The following is a 17,502-nucleotide window of genomic DNA, read 5'->3' on the forward strand; positions in this document are numbered from 1 at the left end:
AGTCATGACAAGGGCTACAGAGTGTTACTGACTACCTAGTAACAGGGCTACAGAGTGACTACCTAGTAACAGGGCTACAGAGTGACTACCTAGTAACAGGGCTACAGAGTGACTACCTAGTAACAGGGCTATACGGAGGAACTGTGTTGCATTTGTAGTTGCAGTTGCTTGCTAACGCTAGTTACTGAGGTGTTACATAAAACACATCAGACACAATTAGCTTGTTACCTTCAACTAGAGTTGCAACAAAGATGTCCAGTGTCTAACGCTAGCCTAGTCAACAACAGTCATGACCGGTTTAACGTTACCTCGGGCTCCATTGACTCGCGTCATCGCCTCAGTTCAGTCTGGCTTTTGCATGACTCCGAAGTCAGCGACGTTGCTGATGGTCGGTCGGTAACCCCTACACACCATAACCCTCGAATTGTAAAATGGAGGGGCAAGCAGAGGCCTATCATTCCTTTCCATTCGGAAACTCCCGGTTGCCGCATCGAAAGTGCCCTTCCTCCACAAAGTGCTGGCTGCAGATCCTGCTAGCTCGAGCTGACACGTCCTTCCTCTTAATTCTTAGGGATTGGCGTCCCTCTAGTGGGACAACTTCCGGGGAAACTGGAGGGGGCACAATTCAAATGAATAATCATAACAATTATGGATATTAAACATTTAGGTACATAGAAGTGTCTCATATCAGTTGAAGGCTTAAATTATTGTTAATCTAACTGCACTGTCTGATTTACAGTAGGCTTTACAGCGAATGCATGCCATGCATTTGTTTGAGGACGGCGCCCCACATCAAATATTTTTCCCCCAGCACAGGTTTTATAAATTCACAAATAGCGATTAAATATTCACTTTTTGAATATCTTCCTCTGATTTGTCATCCAAAGGGTCCCAGCTATAACATGCAGTGTCGTTTTGTTAGATAAAATCCTTCTTTATATCCCAAAAAGTCTGTTTAGTTGGCGCCATCGATTTGAGTAATCCACTCGTTCAACATTCAGAGAAAGGAATCAAAAAATCTACCCATAAACTTTGTTTCAACAAGTCAAAATATGTTTCTATTTAATCCTCAGATACTCTAAAATGTAATCAAACTATAATATTTCTTACGTAAACTGATTTTAGCAGGTCCTGTTCATGGCGCACGCCAACACGAATTTCCAAGACTGTGTTCCTGTACTAAAACTGATGTTTCTTATTTGTTTTTGAAGTTACAAGCCTGAAACCATGAACATAGACTGCTGACACCCTGTGGAAGCCAAAGGAATTGCATCATGGGAGCTAGTTTTCAGTATGACCTTATACTTACCATTGTAACAGGATGGTCTCATCCCCTTTAAGAGTGGATAGTGTTTCCATTCCCCTTTAAGAGTTGATAGTTCTGTCAGTGGTGATAGTTCAAATTAAACAGGGCTGTGGGGTGTTCTTCACATTGTGGCAGAGTTTATGTCCTTTATGTATACCGACTTCTTTCCTCAACACTGTCCCGTCCGTCAGCTGGCCATCTTCATAGGCCGTGCCTCCAACATCTACCCCCTCTCCTTCCTGCTCAACCTGGGACGCAGACACAAGATCAGGGGCAACTTACAGCACATGATGATGTTTGCAGGTACAGAGCAGTGATGTCTGTGGTATAGACCGATGATGTCTGTGGTATAGACCGATGATGTCTGTGGTATAGACCGATGATGTCTGTGGTATAGGCCAATGATGTCTGTGGTATAGGCCAATGATGTCTGTGGTGTAGGCCAATGATGTCTGTGGTGTAGGCCAATGATGTCTGTGGTGTAGGCCAATGATGGCTGTGGTCTAGACCTGCCACCCCTGTGGTGTAGGCCAAATGTCTGTGGTGTAGGCCCCATGGCTACATCTAGACCTGCCACCCCCTGAGAGGAAACCGTATAGTAGCCCCACTACATCTAGACCTGCCACCCCCTGAGAGGAAACCGTATAGTAGCCCCACTACACACAGTACCCCTGTATATAGCCTCGACATTGACTCCGTACCAGTACCCCTTGTATATAGCCTTGCTATTGTCATTTACTGCTGCTCTTTAATTATTTGTTATTCTTACCTCTTACAAAAAAATTAGTATTTTCTTAACTGCATTGTTGGTTAAGGGCTCGTAAGTCAGCATTTCACTGTGAGGTCTACTACACCTGTTGTATTCAGCATTTCACTGTGAGGTCTACTACACCTGTTGTATTCAGCATTTCACTGTGAGGTCTACTACACCTGTTGTATTCAGCATTTCACTGTGAGGTCTACTACACCTGTTGTATTCAGCATTTCACTGTGAGGTCTACTACACCTGTTGTATTCATCATTTCACTGTGAGGTCTACTACACCTGTTATATTCAGCATTTCACTGTGAGGTCTACTACACCTGTTGTATTCAGCATTTCACTGTGAGGTCTACTACACCTGTTGTATTCAGCATTTCACTGTGAGGTCTACTACACCTGTTGTATTCAGCATTTCACTGTGAGGTCTACTACACCTGTTGTATTCAGCATTTCACTGTGAGGTCTACTACACCTGTTGTATTCAGCATTTCACTGTGAGGTCTACTACACCTGTTGTATTCAGCATTTCACTGTGAGGTCTACTACACCTGTTATATTCAGCATTTCACTGTGAGGTCTACTACACCTGTTGTATTCAGCATTTCACTGTGAGGTCTACTACACCTGTTGTATTCAGCATTTCACTGTGAGGTCTACTACACCTGTTGTATTCAGCATTTCACTGTAGGTCTACTACACCTGTTATATTCAGCATTTCACTGTGAGGTCTACTACACCTGTTGTATTCAGCATTTCACTGTGAGGTCTACAAAACACAATTCAGCATTTCACTGTGAGGTCTACTACCCTGTTGTATTCAGCATTTCACTGTGAGGTCTACTACACCTGTTATATTCAGCATTTCACTGTGCCCGGTCTACTACACCTGTTATATTCAGCATTTCACTGTGTGGTCTACTACACCTGTTGTATTCAGCATTTCACTGTAAACCTACTACACCTGTTGTATTCAGCATTTCACTGTGGACTACTACACCTGTTGTATTCAGCATTTCACTGTAAGGTCTACTACACCTGTTGTATTCAGCATTTCACTGTGGGTCTACTACACCTGTTGTATTCAGCATTTCACTGTGAGGTCTACTACACCTGTTATATTCAGCATTTCACTGTGAGGTCTACTACACCTGTTGTATTCAGCATTTCACTGTGAGGTCTACTACACCTGTTGTATTCAGCATTTCACTGTGAGGTCTACTACACCTGTTGTATTCAGCATTTCACTGTAAGGTTTACTACACCTGTTGTATTCAGCATTTCACTGTAAGGTCTACTACACCTGTTGTATTCAGCATTTCACTGTGAGGTCTACTACACCTGTTGTATTCAGCATTTCACTGTGAAGGTCTACTACACCTGTTGTATTCAGCATTTCACTGTGAGGTCTACTACACCTGTTGTATTCAGCATTTCACTGTAAGGTTTACTACACCTGTTGTATTCAGCATTTCACTGTAAGGTCTACTACACCTGTTGTATTCAGCATTTCACTGTGAGGTCTACTACACCTGTTGTATTCAGCATTTCACTGTGAGGTCTACTACACCTGTTGTATTCAGCATTTCACTGTGAGGTCTACTACACCTGTTGTATTCAGCATTTCACGGTGAGGTCTACTACACCTGTTGTATTCAGCATTTCACTGTAAGGTCTACTACACCTGTTGTATTCAGCATTTCACTGTAAGGTCTACTACACCTGTTGTATTCAGCATTTCACTGTGAGGTCTACTACAGGTCGAAAGCCATGCGTCCTCCAAAACACAACCCAACCAAGACGCATTGCATCCAACCCGGAAGCCAGCCCACTGGAAACACCTGCACCAGATTACCACCAGTTGCTACCAGAATACCGCACACTGGTCCAGCTGCTACCAAAATACCACACACTGGTCCAGCTGCTACCAGAATACCACCCACTGGTCCAGCTGCTACCAGATTACCACCCACTGGTCCAGCTGCTACCAGATTACCACCCACTGGTCCAGCTGCTACCAGAATACCACCCACTGGTCCAGCTGCTACCAGAATACCACCCACTGGTCCAGCTGCTACCAGATTACCACCAGTTGCTACCATAATACCGTACACTGGTCCAGCTGCTACCAGAATACCACCCACTGGTCCAGCTGCTACCAGAATACCCCACTGGTCCAGCTGCTACCAGAATACTGCCCACTGGTTCACCTGCTACCAGAATACCACCAGCTGCTACCAGAATACCACCCACTGGTCCAGCTGCTACCAGAATACCACCCACTGGTCCAGCTGCTACCAGAATACCACCCACTGGTCCAGCTGCTACCAGAATACCACCCACTGGTCCAGCTGCTACCAGATTACCACCAGTTGCTACCAGAATACCCACACTGGTCCAGCTGCTACCAAAATACCGCACACTGGTCCAGCTGCTACCAGAATACCGCCCACTGGTCCAGCTGCTACCAGAATACCACCAGCTGCTACCAGAATACCACCCACTGGTCCAGCTGCTACCAGATTACCACCCACTGGTCCAGCTGCTACCAGATTACCACCCACTGGTCCAGCTGCTACCAGAATACCACCCACTGGTCCAGCTGCTACCAGAATACCACCCACTGGTCCAGCTGCTACCAGAATACCACCCACTGGTCCAGCTGTTACCAGATTACCACCAGTTGCTACCATAATACCGTACACTGGTCCAGCTGCTACCAGAATACCACCCACTGGTCCAGCTGCTACCAGAATACTGCCCACTGGTCCAGCTGCTACCAGAATACTGCCCACTGGTTCAGCTGCTACCAGAATACCACCAGCTGCTACCAGAATACCACCCACTGGTCCAGCTGCTACCAGAATACCACCCACTGGTCCAGCTGCTACCAGAATACCACCCACTGGTCCAGCTGCTACCAGAATACCACCCACTGGTCCAGCTGCTACCAGAATACCACCCACTGGTCCAGCAGCTACCAGAATACCACCCACTGGTCCAGCTGCTACCAGGATGATTCACCACCCTCTGGTCCAGCTGCTTGGCCAGATTACCACCAGCTGCTACCAGAATACCAGCCCACTGGTCCAACTGCTACCAGAATACCGCCCACTGGTCCAGCTGCTACCAGAATACCACCGACTGGTCCAGCTGCTACCAGAATACCGTCCAGCTGCTACCAGAATACCGCCCACTGGTCCAGCTGCTACCAGAATACCGCCCACTGGTCCAGAGGCAATGCTTTACTTAGGCGGTGATTCACGAGTGGACAACCGACACTGGAGAGTCACTGCAGAGCTGCTTGGCAGGTACAGATTGGAATCTATTTATAGATGACTGGGAGGAGAATCTGCAGAGCTGCTTGGCAGGTACAGATTGGAATCTATTTATAGATGACTGGGAGGAGGATCTGCAGAGCTGCTTGGCAGGTACAGATTGGAATCTATTTATAGATGACTGGGAGGAGAATCTGCAGAGCTGCTTGGCAGGTACAGATTGGAATCTATTTACAGATGACTGGGAGGAGGATCTGCAGAGCTGCTTGGCAGGTACAGATTGGAATCTATTTACAGATGACTGGGAGGAGGATCTGCAGAGCTGCTTGGCAGGTACAGATTGGAATCTGATTTTTCTGAATGTGTAACGGACTATGTGAACTCCTGTACTGACAATGTGGTGTCAAGCTGTGAAATGTTATGCAAATAATAAGCCATGTGTCATAAAATAAATCACGGAGGCACTGAACAGGAAGGAGGGTTTACATAGTGGAAATAGAGATGAGTTGACAGTAGTACAGAACGAGGTTAAAGGGCTGATCAGGAAAGACACAAAATACAAACTGAAATTAGAAAACTGCAAGAGAAAAACATGATGTCTGGGATGGTATGAAGAAGATGACCGGCTACAGCACCAGGAGACGTCTACAGAGTGATGAGGGAAGGGACAGAGCCACAGAGTTGAACCAGTTTCTCAGCAGAGCAACAGCAGATTGGGGAGGTGCTGGACTCTGGGGATCTGGGAAGCACTGAGAACATGAGCATCAGGGAGGAACATTTGGTGAAGCTGCTGAAGACGATCAATCCCTGGAAGTCAGTAGGACCTGATGGGGTGAAAGCCAGAGGACTCAAGGTGTGTGCTAATCAACAGGCTGTCAAGACTGCAGTATGTTTTCAACCTGTCCCTAATACTCATAGATATTCCTACTAAACATCCTGCATAGTACCCATTTCAAAGAAAGCAGGAGGGACTGCACTGAAAGACTTCACACAAGTCATGAAAACCTTTTTATGAAGAGTCGAGGTGGCAGCCTATCTGGATCCTTGCAATGTGCCTAGATGCCCAAAAACTGGTGTTGAAGATGCCCTACCTCCTCCACACCCGGAGAAGCCTGGCTGTGGTGACAACAATGTTCTTTGACTTCTCCAGTGCTTTCAATACCATACAACCCCACCTGCAGGCCCAAAAGCTAAAGGACATTAACGTAAACCCACATGAAGCCAAATGGATTGTGAACTACCTGACAAATGGAACAGCGTTGGTAAGGCTGAACCTGGCTGTATCAGATCCGATATGTACCAACACGGAGGTGGCGCGGGGGACGGTCCTGTCACCTTTTCTGTTTACCCTTTATACAAATGACTTCAAACACCAATGAACTGAGCCACTTAGACATTCTCTGATGACTCTGCTATAGTCAGCTGTGTGATGGGAGGAGACTCTGCTATAGTCAGCTGTGTGATGAGAAGAGCCTGCTATAGTCATCTGTGTGATGGGAAGAGCCTGCTATAGTCATCTGTGTGATGGGAAGAGACTGCTATAGTCATCTGTGTGATGAGAGGAGACTCTGCTATAGTCATCTGTGTGATGGGAGGAGACTCTGCTATAGTCAGCTGTGTGATGGGAGGAGACTCTGCTATAGTCAGCTGTGTGATGAGAGGAGACTCTGCTATAGTCAGCTGTGTGATGAGAGGAGAATATGCTATAGTCAGCTGTGTGATGGGAGGAGACTGCTATAGTCAGCTGTGTGATGAGAGGAGACTCTGCTATAGTCAGCTGTGTGATGAGATGAGACTTTTCTATATTCTTTGTGTGATGAGAGGAGACTCTGCTATAGTCAGCTGTGTGATGAGATGAGACTTCTCTTCCCGTCACACAAAAGACTATAGAAATGCTGCTATACTCAGCTGTGTGATGGGAGGAGACTCTGCTGCTTGTGATGGGAGAGTCAGCTGTGTGATGGGAGGAGACTCTGCTGTAGTCAGCTGTGTGATGGGAGGAGACTCTGCTATAGTCAGCTGTGTGATGGGAGGAGACTCTGCTGTAGTCAGCTGTGTGATGGGAGGAGACTCAGCTATAGTCAGCTGTGTGATGGGGGAGACTCTGCTGTAGTCAGCTGTGTGATGGGAGGAGACTCAGCTATAGTCAGCTGTGTGATGGTGGGAGACTGCTGTAGTCAGCTGTGTGATGGGGGACTGCTAGACTCTGCTGTAGTCAGCTGTGTGATGGGAGACTCTGCTATAGTCACTGTGTGATGGGAGGAGACTGTAGTCAGTTGGGTGATGAGAAGAGACTGCTAGAGTCAGCTGTGTAATGGGAGGAGACTCTGCTATAGTCAGCTGTGTGATGAGGAGAATATGCTATAGTCAGCTGTGTGATGAGAGGATACTCTGCTATAGTCAGCTGTGTGATGGGAGGAGACTCTGCTATAGTCAGCTGTGTGATGGGAAGAGACTCTGCTATAGTCAGCTGTGTGATGAGAGGAGACTGCTATAGTCATCTGTGTGATGGGAGGAGACTCTGCTATAGTCAGCTGTGTGATGGGAGGAGAAGACTCTGCAGCTGTAGACTCTGCTGTAGCTGTGTGATGGGATGGACTCTGAAGAGACTCTCAGCTGTGTGATGGGAAGAGACTCTGCTATAGTCAGCTGTGTGAGACTGAGAGCTGTGTGAGACTGCTATAGTCATCTGTGTGATGGGAGGAGACTCTGCTATAGTCAGCTGTGTGATGGGAGGAGATGCTATAGTCAGCTGTGTGATGGGAGGAGAATCTGCTGTAGTCAGCTGTGTGATGGGAAGAGACTCTGCTATAGTCAGCTGTGTGATGGGAGGAGACTCTGCTGTAGTCAGCTGTGTGATGGGAGGAGACTCAGCTATAGTCAGCTGTGTGATGGGGGGAGACTCTGCTGTAGTCAGCTGTGTGATGGGAGGAGACTCAGCTATAGTCAGCTGTGTGATGGTGGGAGACTCTGCTGTAGTCAGCTGTGTGATGGGGGAGACTCTGCTGTAGTCAGCTGTGTGATGGGAGGAGACTGCTGTAGTCAGTTGTGTGATGAGAAGAGACTGCTAGAGTCAGCTGTGTGATGGGAGGAGACTCAGCTATAGTCAGCTGTGTGATGGGGGAGACTCTGCTGTAGTCAGCTGTGTGATGGGAGGAGACTCAGCTATAGTCAGCTGTGTGATGGTGGGAGACTCTGCTGTAGTCAGCTGTGTGATGGGGGGAGACTCTGCTGTAGTCAGCTGTGTGATGGGAGGAGACTGCTGTAGTCAGTTGTGTGATGAGAAGAGACTGCTAGAGTCAGCTGTGTAATGGGAGGAGACTCTGCTATAGTCAGCTGTGTAATGGGAGGAGACTCTGCTATAGTCAGCTGTGTGATGGGAGGAGACTCTGCTATAGTCAGCTGTGTGATGAGGAGAATATGCTATAGTCAGCTGTGTGATGGGAGGAGACTGCTATAGTCAGCTGTGTGATGAGAGGAGACTCTGCTATAGTCAGCTGTGTGATGAGAGGAGACTGCTATAGTCATTTGTGTGATGGGAGGAGACTCTGCTATAGTCAGCTGTGTGATGGGAGGAGACTCTGCTATAGTCAGCTGTGTGATGGGAGGAGACTCTGCTATAGTCATCTGTGTGATGGGAAGAGACTCTGCTATAGTCAGCTGTGTGATGAGAGGAGACTGCTATAGTCAGCTGTGTGATGAGAGGAGACTGCTATAGTCATCTGTGTGATGGGAGAAGACTCTGCTATAGTCAGCTGTGTGATGGGAGGAGACTGCTATAGTCAGCTGTGTGATGAGAGAGACTCTGCTGTAGTCAGCTGTGTGATGGGAGGAGACTGCTATAGTCAGCTGTGTGATGGGAAGAGACTCTGCTATAGTCAGCTGTGTGATGGGAGTCATCTGTGTGAGACTCTGCTATAGTCATCTGTGTGATGGGAAGAGACTCTGCTATAGTCAGCTGTGTGATGAGAGGAGACTGCTATAGTCATCTGTGTGATGGGAGAAGACTCTGCTATAGTCAGCTGTGTGATGGGAGGAGACTGCTATAGTCAGCTGTGTGATGAGAGGAGACTCTGCTATAGTCAGCTGTGTGATGAGAGGAGACTGCTATAGTCAGCTGTGTGATGGGAAGAGATGCTGCTATAGTCAGCTGTGTGATGGGAGGAGACTCTGCTATAGTCATCTGTGTGATGGGAAGAGACTCTGCTATAGTCAGCTGTGTGATGAGAGGAGACTGCTATAGTCAGCTGTGTGATGGGAAGAGACTCTGCTATAGTCAGCTGTGTGATGGGAGGAGACTGCTATAGTCAGCTGTGTGATGAGAGGAGACTCTGCTATAGTCATTTGTGTGATGGGAAGAGACTCTGCTATAGTCAGCTGTGTGATGGGAAGAGATGCTGCTATAGTCAGCTGTGTGATGAGAGGAGACTCTGCTATAGTCATCTGTGTGATGGGAAGAGACTCTGCTATAGTCAGCTGTGTGATGGGAAGAGATGCTGCTATAGTCAGCTGTGTTATGAGAGGAGACTCTGCTATAGTCATCTGTGTGATGGGAAGAGACTCTGCTATAGTCAGCTATGTGATGGGAAGAGATGCTGCTATAGTCAGCTGTGTGATGGGAGGAGACTGCTATATTCAGCTGTGTGATGAGAGGAGAATATGCTATAGTCAGCTGTGTGATGGGAGGAGACTGCTATAGTCAGCTGTGTGATGAGAGGAGACTCTGCTATAGTCAGCTGTGTGATGGTGGGAGACTCTGCTGTAGTCAGCTGTGTGATGGGGGAGACTCTGCTGTAGTCAGCTGTGTGATGGGGGAGACTCTGCTGTAGTCAGCTGTGTGATGGGAGTAGACTGCTGTAGTCAGTTGTGTGATGAGAAGAGACTGCTGTAGTCAGCTGTGTGATGGGAAGAGACTCTGCTATAGTCAGCTGTGTGATGAGAGGAGACTGCTGTAGTCAGCTGTGTGATGAGAGGAGACTCTGCTATAGTCATCTGTGTGATGAGAGGAGACTCTGCTGCTATAGTCAGCTGTGTGATGGGAATAGATGCTGCTATAGTCAGCTGTGCGATGAGAGGAGACTCTGCTATAGTCATCTGTGTGATGGGAAGAGATGCTGCTATAGTCAGCTGTGTGATGAGAGGAGACTGCTGTAGTCAGCTGTGTGATGAGAGGAGACTCTGCTTTAGTCATCTGTGTGATGGGAAGAGACTCTGCTATAGTCAGCTGTGTGATGAGAGGAGACTGCTATAGTCAGCTGTGTGATGGGAAGAGACTCTGCTATAGTCAGCTGTGTGATGGGAGGAGACTCTGTTATAGTCAGCTGTGTGATGAGAGGAGACTCTGCTATAGTCAGCTGTGTGATGAAATGAGACTCTGCTATAGTCAGCTGTGTGATGAGAGGAGACTGCTATAGTCAGCTGTGTGATGAGAGGAGACTCTGCTATAGTCAGCTGTGTGATGAGAGGAGACTCTGCTATAGTCAGCTGTGTGATGGGAGGACACTCTGCTATAGTCAGCTGTGTGATGAGAGGAGACTCTGCAATAGTCAGCTGTGTGATGAGAGGAGTCTTTTGTGAAATGATGCAACTACTTGGTCCTGGATGTACTGGAGACCATGGAGTTAGGACAAATGGAGATGTTTTTCATCCCATCTCTAACTGAGAGATTGGCACGGTTGACTCTTGTAAATACTTGGGTGTAATAGTGGACAACAAACTGAACTGGAAGTAGAGTCCTCAGTATCTACTAAAAAGCCCAGACTGAACTGGAAGTAGAGTCCTCAGTATCTACTAAAAAGCCCAGACTGAACTGGAAGTAGAGTCCTCAGTGTCTACTAAAAAGCCCAGACTGAACTGGAAGTAGAGTCCTCAGTATCTCCTAAAAAGCCCAGACTGAACTGGAAGTAGAGTCCTCAGTGTCTACTAAAAAGCCCAGACTGAACTGGAAGTAGAGTCCTCAGTATCTACTACAAAGCCCAGACTGAACTGGTAGAGTCCTCAGTGTCTACTAAAAAGCCCAGACTGAACTGGAAGTAGAGTCCTCAGTATCTACTAAAAAGCCCAGACTGAACTGGAAGTAGAGTCCTAAAAAAAGCCCAGACTGAACTGGAAGTAGAGTCCTCAGTATCTACTAAAAAGCCCAGACTGAACTGGAAGTAGAGTCCTCAGTATCTACTACAAAGCCCAGACTGAACTGGTAGAGTCCTCAGTGTCTACTAAAAAGCCCAGACTGAACTGGAAGTAGAGTCCTCAGTATCTACTAAAAAGCCCAGACTGAACTGGAAGTAGAGTCCTCAGTGTCTACTAAAAAGCCCAGACTGAACTGGAAGTAGAGTCCTCAGTGTCTCCTAAAAAGCCCAGACTGAACTGAAGGAGAATCCTCAGAATCCTCAGTGCATCCTGGAATGAAAAGTTAAACCACACATGATCTTGGACAATGACACCCACCCACTCCACAGTACTCTGACACCCACCCACTCCACAGGGCTCTGATGACACCCACCCATTATGTGGGTTCCTCTCCAGACGTCACTAGCTAGGTGGTTTTACCGTGGGTTCCTCTCCAGACGTCACTAGCTAGGTGGTTTTACCGTGGGTTCCTCTCCAGACGTCACTAGCTAGGTGGTTTTACCGTGGGTTCCTCTCCAGACGTCACTAGCTAGGTGGTTTTACCGTGGGTTCCTCTCCAGACGTCACTAGCTAGGTGGTTTTACCGTGGGTTCCTCTCCAGACGTTACTAGCTAGGTGGTGTTACCGTGGGTTCCTCTCCAGACGTCACTAGCTAGGCGGTGTTACCGTGGGTTCCTCTCCAGACGTCACTAGCTAAGCGGTTTTACCGTGGGTTCCTCTCCAGACGTCACTAGCTAGGTGGTTTTACCGTGGGTTCCTCTCCAGACGTCACTAGCTAGGTGGATTTACTCTAAAGGACTTTGACAACTGCTGATGTATAAAGGGGCTTTAAAAATACACTTGATTGAGTGATTTGCTTGTGTGTTCCTCTCCAGGCCTGCGGGGGGCAATGGCGTTTGCCCTGGCAATCCGGGACACAGCTACCTACGCCCGTCAGATGACGTTCACCACCACCCTCCTCATCGTCTTCTTCACCGTCTGGGTGTTTGGAGGAGGGACCACCCCCATGTTGTCATGGCTACACATAAGGTTAGATAGATGTGTGGGTGTTTGGAGGAGGGACCACCCCCATGTTATCATGATTACACACAGAATAACCTCTCTCCTTTACCCTATTCCCTATATAGTGCACTACATTAGACCAGAACCCTATTCCCTATATAGTGCACTACTTTAGACCAGAGCCCTATTCCCTATATAGTGCACTACTTTAGACCAGAGCCCCCATTCCCCTATTCACTCTGTTCATCTGTCCAGCCCCTTTTAATTACAATTATTTGTTTGTTATGTAATTCCAGTTCTCTCATTGCGGTTTGGTGAGGGTGAGACAGTCTGTGTGGTTTGGTGAGGGTGAGTCTGTGTGGTGTTACCCAGAAGGTGGGGCCAGAGAGCCCTACAGCAGCTTCACCCATTGGCCCAAATCTTTACACCTCTTTATCCATCCACCACTGTAGTTCCCCCTAACTGTCACCATGGGAACTGCTGGGAGAGTGGAAAGGTGCTCCTGTGCAGGACAGTGTTCAGCCAGAAGTCTGTCATACCTGACTGCAGCTCCACCTAGAGGGCTGTACTACCACCTAGAGGACTGTAGTACCTGACTGTAGTACCACCTAGAGGGCTGTAGTACCACCTAGAGGGCTGTAGTACCACCTAGAGGGCTGTAGTACCACCTAGAGGGCTGTATCACCTGACTGTTGTACCACCTAGAGGACTGTAGTACCTGCTTCAAATATTAGGGATGTCGGGCCAGGTAACTCTACCTGCTGCTAATAGTAGGGATGTCGGGCCAGGTAACTCTACCTGCTGCTAATAGTAGGGATGTCGGGCCAGGTAACTCCACCTGCTGCTAAGAGTAGGGATGTCGGGCCAGGTGACTCTACCTGCTGCTCTGGGAATGGACATATTACCTGTGATGTCAAACTCACTGTCAGAGTGAGTTGTTTGAAGAGCTTATCTAACATGACTATCTGCCTGTCTGTCATCCAGTATGGTCTGGCCAGGCCCTGGTCCATATTGATCAGAGTAAAGAGGATTATGGGTAGTGATGTGTGTTGGCAGCTGCTCATTTGAATGACTAATGCTGTCTCTGTGTGGTGTACAGACAGGGTTAATCCACAGTTTCTAAACCTGAGAGGAGCAACATGGTGAGACTCCCAAGAAGGCATGTCAAACAGACCAGGCTGGGGTTTGGACTTTAAGAAGTCCATGAGAGAAGTCAATCATTCTTCCTGAGTTATATTATACATTTTCTCGAAATCGAAAGAGACGGCCTAGATTGGAGCTAATGTCTTAAGTAGTTGAACATGCTTGTGAATGTAAAACTGATGACACATTTTCATTTTTCGTTAAAAACTACTTTATATCGTCCGTGCCTTTGATTTGAAGGCCTGCAAAATGTGAAGTTTGTCGCGAGGCAACCTCTAGAGCCAATGATGTTTCTAGGCATGAGCTTAGCTAGCCAACTTTGCCATAACATATAATGGAGAAGCAGTTTTAGCCTATCTTCATACTGTAATGTCTTTTGGTTAATCTGAGAAGTCTGTAGGGTTAACCCGGTTCACTTAAACCCATCACTATAGTGCCCAGAGTCGTGCCAAAAGGGACTATAGCATGTGTTTGGAGGAGAGAAGCCAGTCTGTTCTGGGTCATGGATCTGTGTGTGTTTGACAGTCACTGATAGCAGGCCTCCTGCCTCTCGTCACACTGACTTACTGAGCAGCAGAGCAGCCAATGATAGGGCAGGGGTAGGGTTAGGGAGTCTGCTGTTGGTAGGGTGGGTAAGGGAGTCTGCTGTCGGTAGGGTAGGGTTAGGGAGTCTGCTGTCGGTAGGGTAGGGTTAGGGAGTCTGCTGTCGGTAGTGTAGGGTTAGGGAGTCTGCTGTCGGTAGGGTAGGGTTAGGGAGTCTGCTGTCGGTAGTGTAGGGTTAGGGAGTTTGCTGTCGGTAGGGTAGGGTTAGGGAGTCTGCTGTCGGTAGGGTAGGGTTAGGGAGTCTGCTGTCGGTAGGGTTAGGGAGACTGCTGTCGGTAGGGTAGGGGTAGGGAGTCTGCTGTCGGTAGGGTAGGGGTAGGGAGTCTGCTGTCGGTAGGGTTAGGGAGTCTGCTGTCGGTAGGGAGTCTGCTGTCGGTAGGGAGTCTGCTGTCGGTAGGGTTAGGGAGTCTGCTGTCGGTAGGGAGTCTGCTGTCGGTAGGGAGTCTGCTGTCGGTAGGGAGTCTGCTGTCGGTAGGGAGTCTGCTGTCGGTAGGGTAGGGAGTCTGCTGTCGGTAGGGTAGGGAGTCTGCTGTCGGTAGGGTAGGGAGTCTGCTGTCGGTAGGGTAGGGAGTCTGCTGTCGGTAGGGTAGGGAGTCTGCTGTCGGTAGGGTAGGGAGTCTGCTGTCGGTAGGGTAGGGAGTCTGCTGTCGGTAGGGTAGGGAGTCTCTGCTGTCGGGGTAGGGTAGGGAGTCTGCTGTCGGTAGGGTAGGGGTAGTGAGTCTGCTGTCGGTAGGGTAGGGGTAGGGAGTCTGCTGTCGGTAGGGTAGGGATAGGGAGTCTGCTGTCGGTAGGGTAGGGAGTCTGCTGTCGGTAGTGTTAGGGAGTCTGCTGTCGGTAGGGTTAGGGAGTCTGCTGTCGGTAGGGTAGGGTTAGGGAGTCTGCTGTCGGTAGGGTAGGGTTAGGGAGTCTGCTGTCGGTAGGGTAGGGTTAGGGAGTCTGCTGTCGGTAGGGTAGGGTTAGGGAGTCTGCTGTCGGTAGGGTAGGGTTAGGGAGTCTGCTGTCGGTAGGGTAGGGTTAGGGAGTCTGCTGTCGGTAGTGTAGGGAGTCTGCTGTCGGTAGGGTTAGGGAGTCTGCTGTCGGTAGGGTTAGGGAGTCTGCTGTCGGTAGGGTAGGGAGTCTGCTGTCGGTAGGGTAGGGAGTCTGCTGTCGGTAGGGTTAGGGAGTCTGCTGTCGGTAGGGTTAGGGAGTCTGCTGTCGGTAGGGTTAGGGAGTCTGCTGTCGGTAGGGTTAGGGAGTCTGCTGTCGGTAGGGTAGGGAGTCTGCTGTCGGTAGGGTAGGGAGTCTGCTGTCGGTAGGGTAGGGTTAGGGAGTCTGCTGTCGGTAGGGTAGGGTTAGGGAGTCTGCTGTCTGCTGTCGGTAGGGTAGGGAGTCTGCTGTCTGCTGTCGGTAGGGTAGGGAGTCTGCTGTCGGTAGGGTAGGGAGTCTGCTGTCGGTAGGGTAGGGAGTCTGCTGTCGGTAGGGTAGGGAGTCTGCTGTCGGTAGGGTAGGGTAGGGAGTCTGCTGTCGGTAGGGTAGGGAGTCTGCTGTCGGTAGGGTAGGAGTCTGCTGTCGGTAGGGTAGGGAGTCTGCTGTCGGTAGGGTAGGGGTCTGCTGTAGGGGTAGGGGTAGTCTGCCGTCGGTAGGGTAGGGAGTCTGCCGTCGGTGGGGGTAGGGAGTCTGCCGTCGGTAGGGTAGGGGTAGGGAGTCTGCCGTCGGTGGGGTAGGGAGTCTGCCGTCGGTAGGGGTAGGGAGTCTGCCGTCGGTAGGGTAGGGAGTCTGCTGTCGTCGGGTAGTGTAGGGTTAGGGAGTCTGCTGTCGGTAGGGTAGGGTTAGGTTTGAGTCTGCTGTCGGTAGGGTAGGGTTAGGGAGTCTGCTGTCGGTAGGGCAGGGTCAGGGAGTTTGCTGTCGCTAGGGTAGGGGGATGCTGTCGGTAGGGTAGGGTTAGGGATTCTGCTGTCGGTAGGGTAGGGTTAGGGATTCTGCTGTCGGTAGGGTAGGGTTAGGGATTCTGCTGTCGGTAGGGTAGGGGTAGGGAGTCTGCTGTCGGTAGGGTTAGGGTAGGGAGTCTGCTGTCGGTAGGGTAGGGGTAGGGAGTCTGCTGTCGGTAGGGTAGGGGTATGGAGTCTGCTGTCGGTAGGGTAGGGGTAGGGAGTCTGCTGTCGGTAGGGTAGGGGTAGGGAGTCTGCTGTCGGTAGGGTAGGGGTAGGGAGTCTGCTGTCGGTAGGGTAGGGGTAGGGAGTCTGCTGTCGGTAGGGTAGGGGTAGGGAGTCTTTTTTATTTATTTTTATTTCACCTTTATTTAACCAGGTAGGCTAGTTGAGAACAAGTTCTCATTTACAACTGCGACCTGGCCAAGATAAAGCATAGCAGTGTGAGCAGACAACACAGAGTTACACATGGAATAAACAAATTAACAAGTCAATAACACAGTAGAAAACAAAGGGGGAGTCTATATACAATGTACAATGTGTGCAAAAGGCATGAGGAGGTAGACGAAAAGTTACAATTTTGCAGATTAACACTGGAGTGATATATGATCAGATGGTCATGTACAGGTAGAGATATTGGTGTGCAAAAGAGCAGAAAAGTAAATAAATAAAAACAGTATGGGGATGAGGTAGGTGAAAATGGGTGGGCTATCTACCAATAGACTATGTACAGCTGCAGTGATCGGTTAGCTGCTCAGATAGCTGATGTTTGAAGTGGGTGAGGGAGATAAAAGTCTCCAACTTCAGCGATTTTTGCAATTCGTTCCAGTCACAGGCAGCAGAGTACTGGAACGAAAGGCGGCCAAATGAGGTGTTGGCTTTAGGGATGATCAGTGAGATACACCTGCTGGAGCGCGTGCTACGGATGGGTGTTGCCATCGTGACCAGTGAACTGAGATAAGGCGGAGCTTTACCTAGCATGGACTTGTAGATGACCTGGAGCCAGTGGGTCTGGCGACGAATATGTAGCGAGGGCCAGCCGACTAGAGCATACAAGTTGCAGTGGTGGGTGGTATAAGGTGCTTTAGTGACAAAACGGATGGCACTGCTGTCGGTAGGGTAGAGGTAGGGAGTCTGCTGTCGGTAGGGTAGGGGTAGGGAGTCTGCTGTCGGTAGGGTAGGGGTAGGGCGTCTGCTGTCGGTAGGGTAGGGGTAGGGAGTCTGCTGTCGCTAGTGGTAGGGAGTCTGCTGTCGGTAGGGTAGGGAGTCTGCTGTCGCTAGTGGTAGGGGTAGGGAGTCTGCTGTCGGTAGGGTAGGGGTAGGGAGTCTGCTGTCGGTAGGGTAGGGGTAGGGAGTCTGCTGTCGGTAGGGTAGG

At 49.1% G+C, this 17,502-nt stretch overlaps 1 protein-coding gene across 1 annotated transcript in view; it reads left to right on the forward strand.

Annotated features, from left to right (window-relative positions):
- Positions 1-17,502, forward strand: part of slc9a7 (solute carrier family 9 member 7) — a 95,386-nt gene that overhangs the window by 47,280 nt on the left and 30,604 nt on the right. Inside the window, exons 11-12 of the mRNA XM_024422874.2 lie at positions 1,498-1,609; positions 12,348-12,501. Of these exons, the coding sequence (XP_024278642.2) occupies positions 1,498-1,609; positions 12,348-12,501 (266 nt within the window). The remainder of the gene's footprint in view (positions 1-1,497; positions 1,610-12,347; positions 12,502-17,502) is intronic.

The sequence above is a fragment of the Oncorhynchus tshawytscha genome, linkage group LG06 (genome assembly GCF_018296145.1).
Source record: "Oncorhynchus tshawytscha isolate Ot180627B linkage group LG06, Otsh_v2.0, whole genome shotgun sequence".
Taxonomy (NCBI): domain Eukaryota; kingdom Metazoa; phylum Chordata; class Actinopteri; order Salmoniformes; family Salmonidae; genus Oncorhynchus; species Oncorhynchus tshawytscha.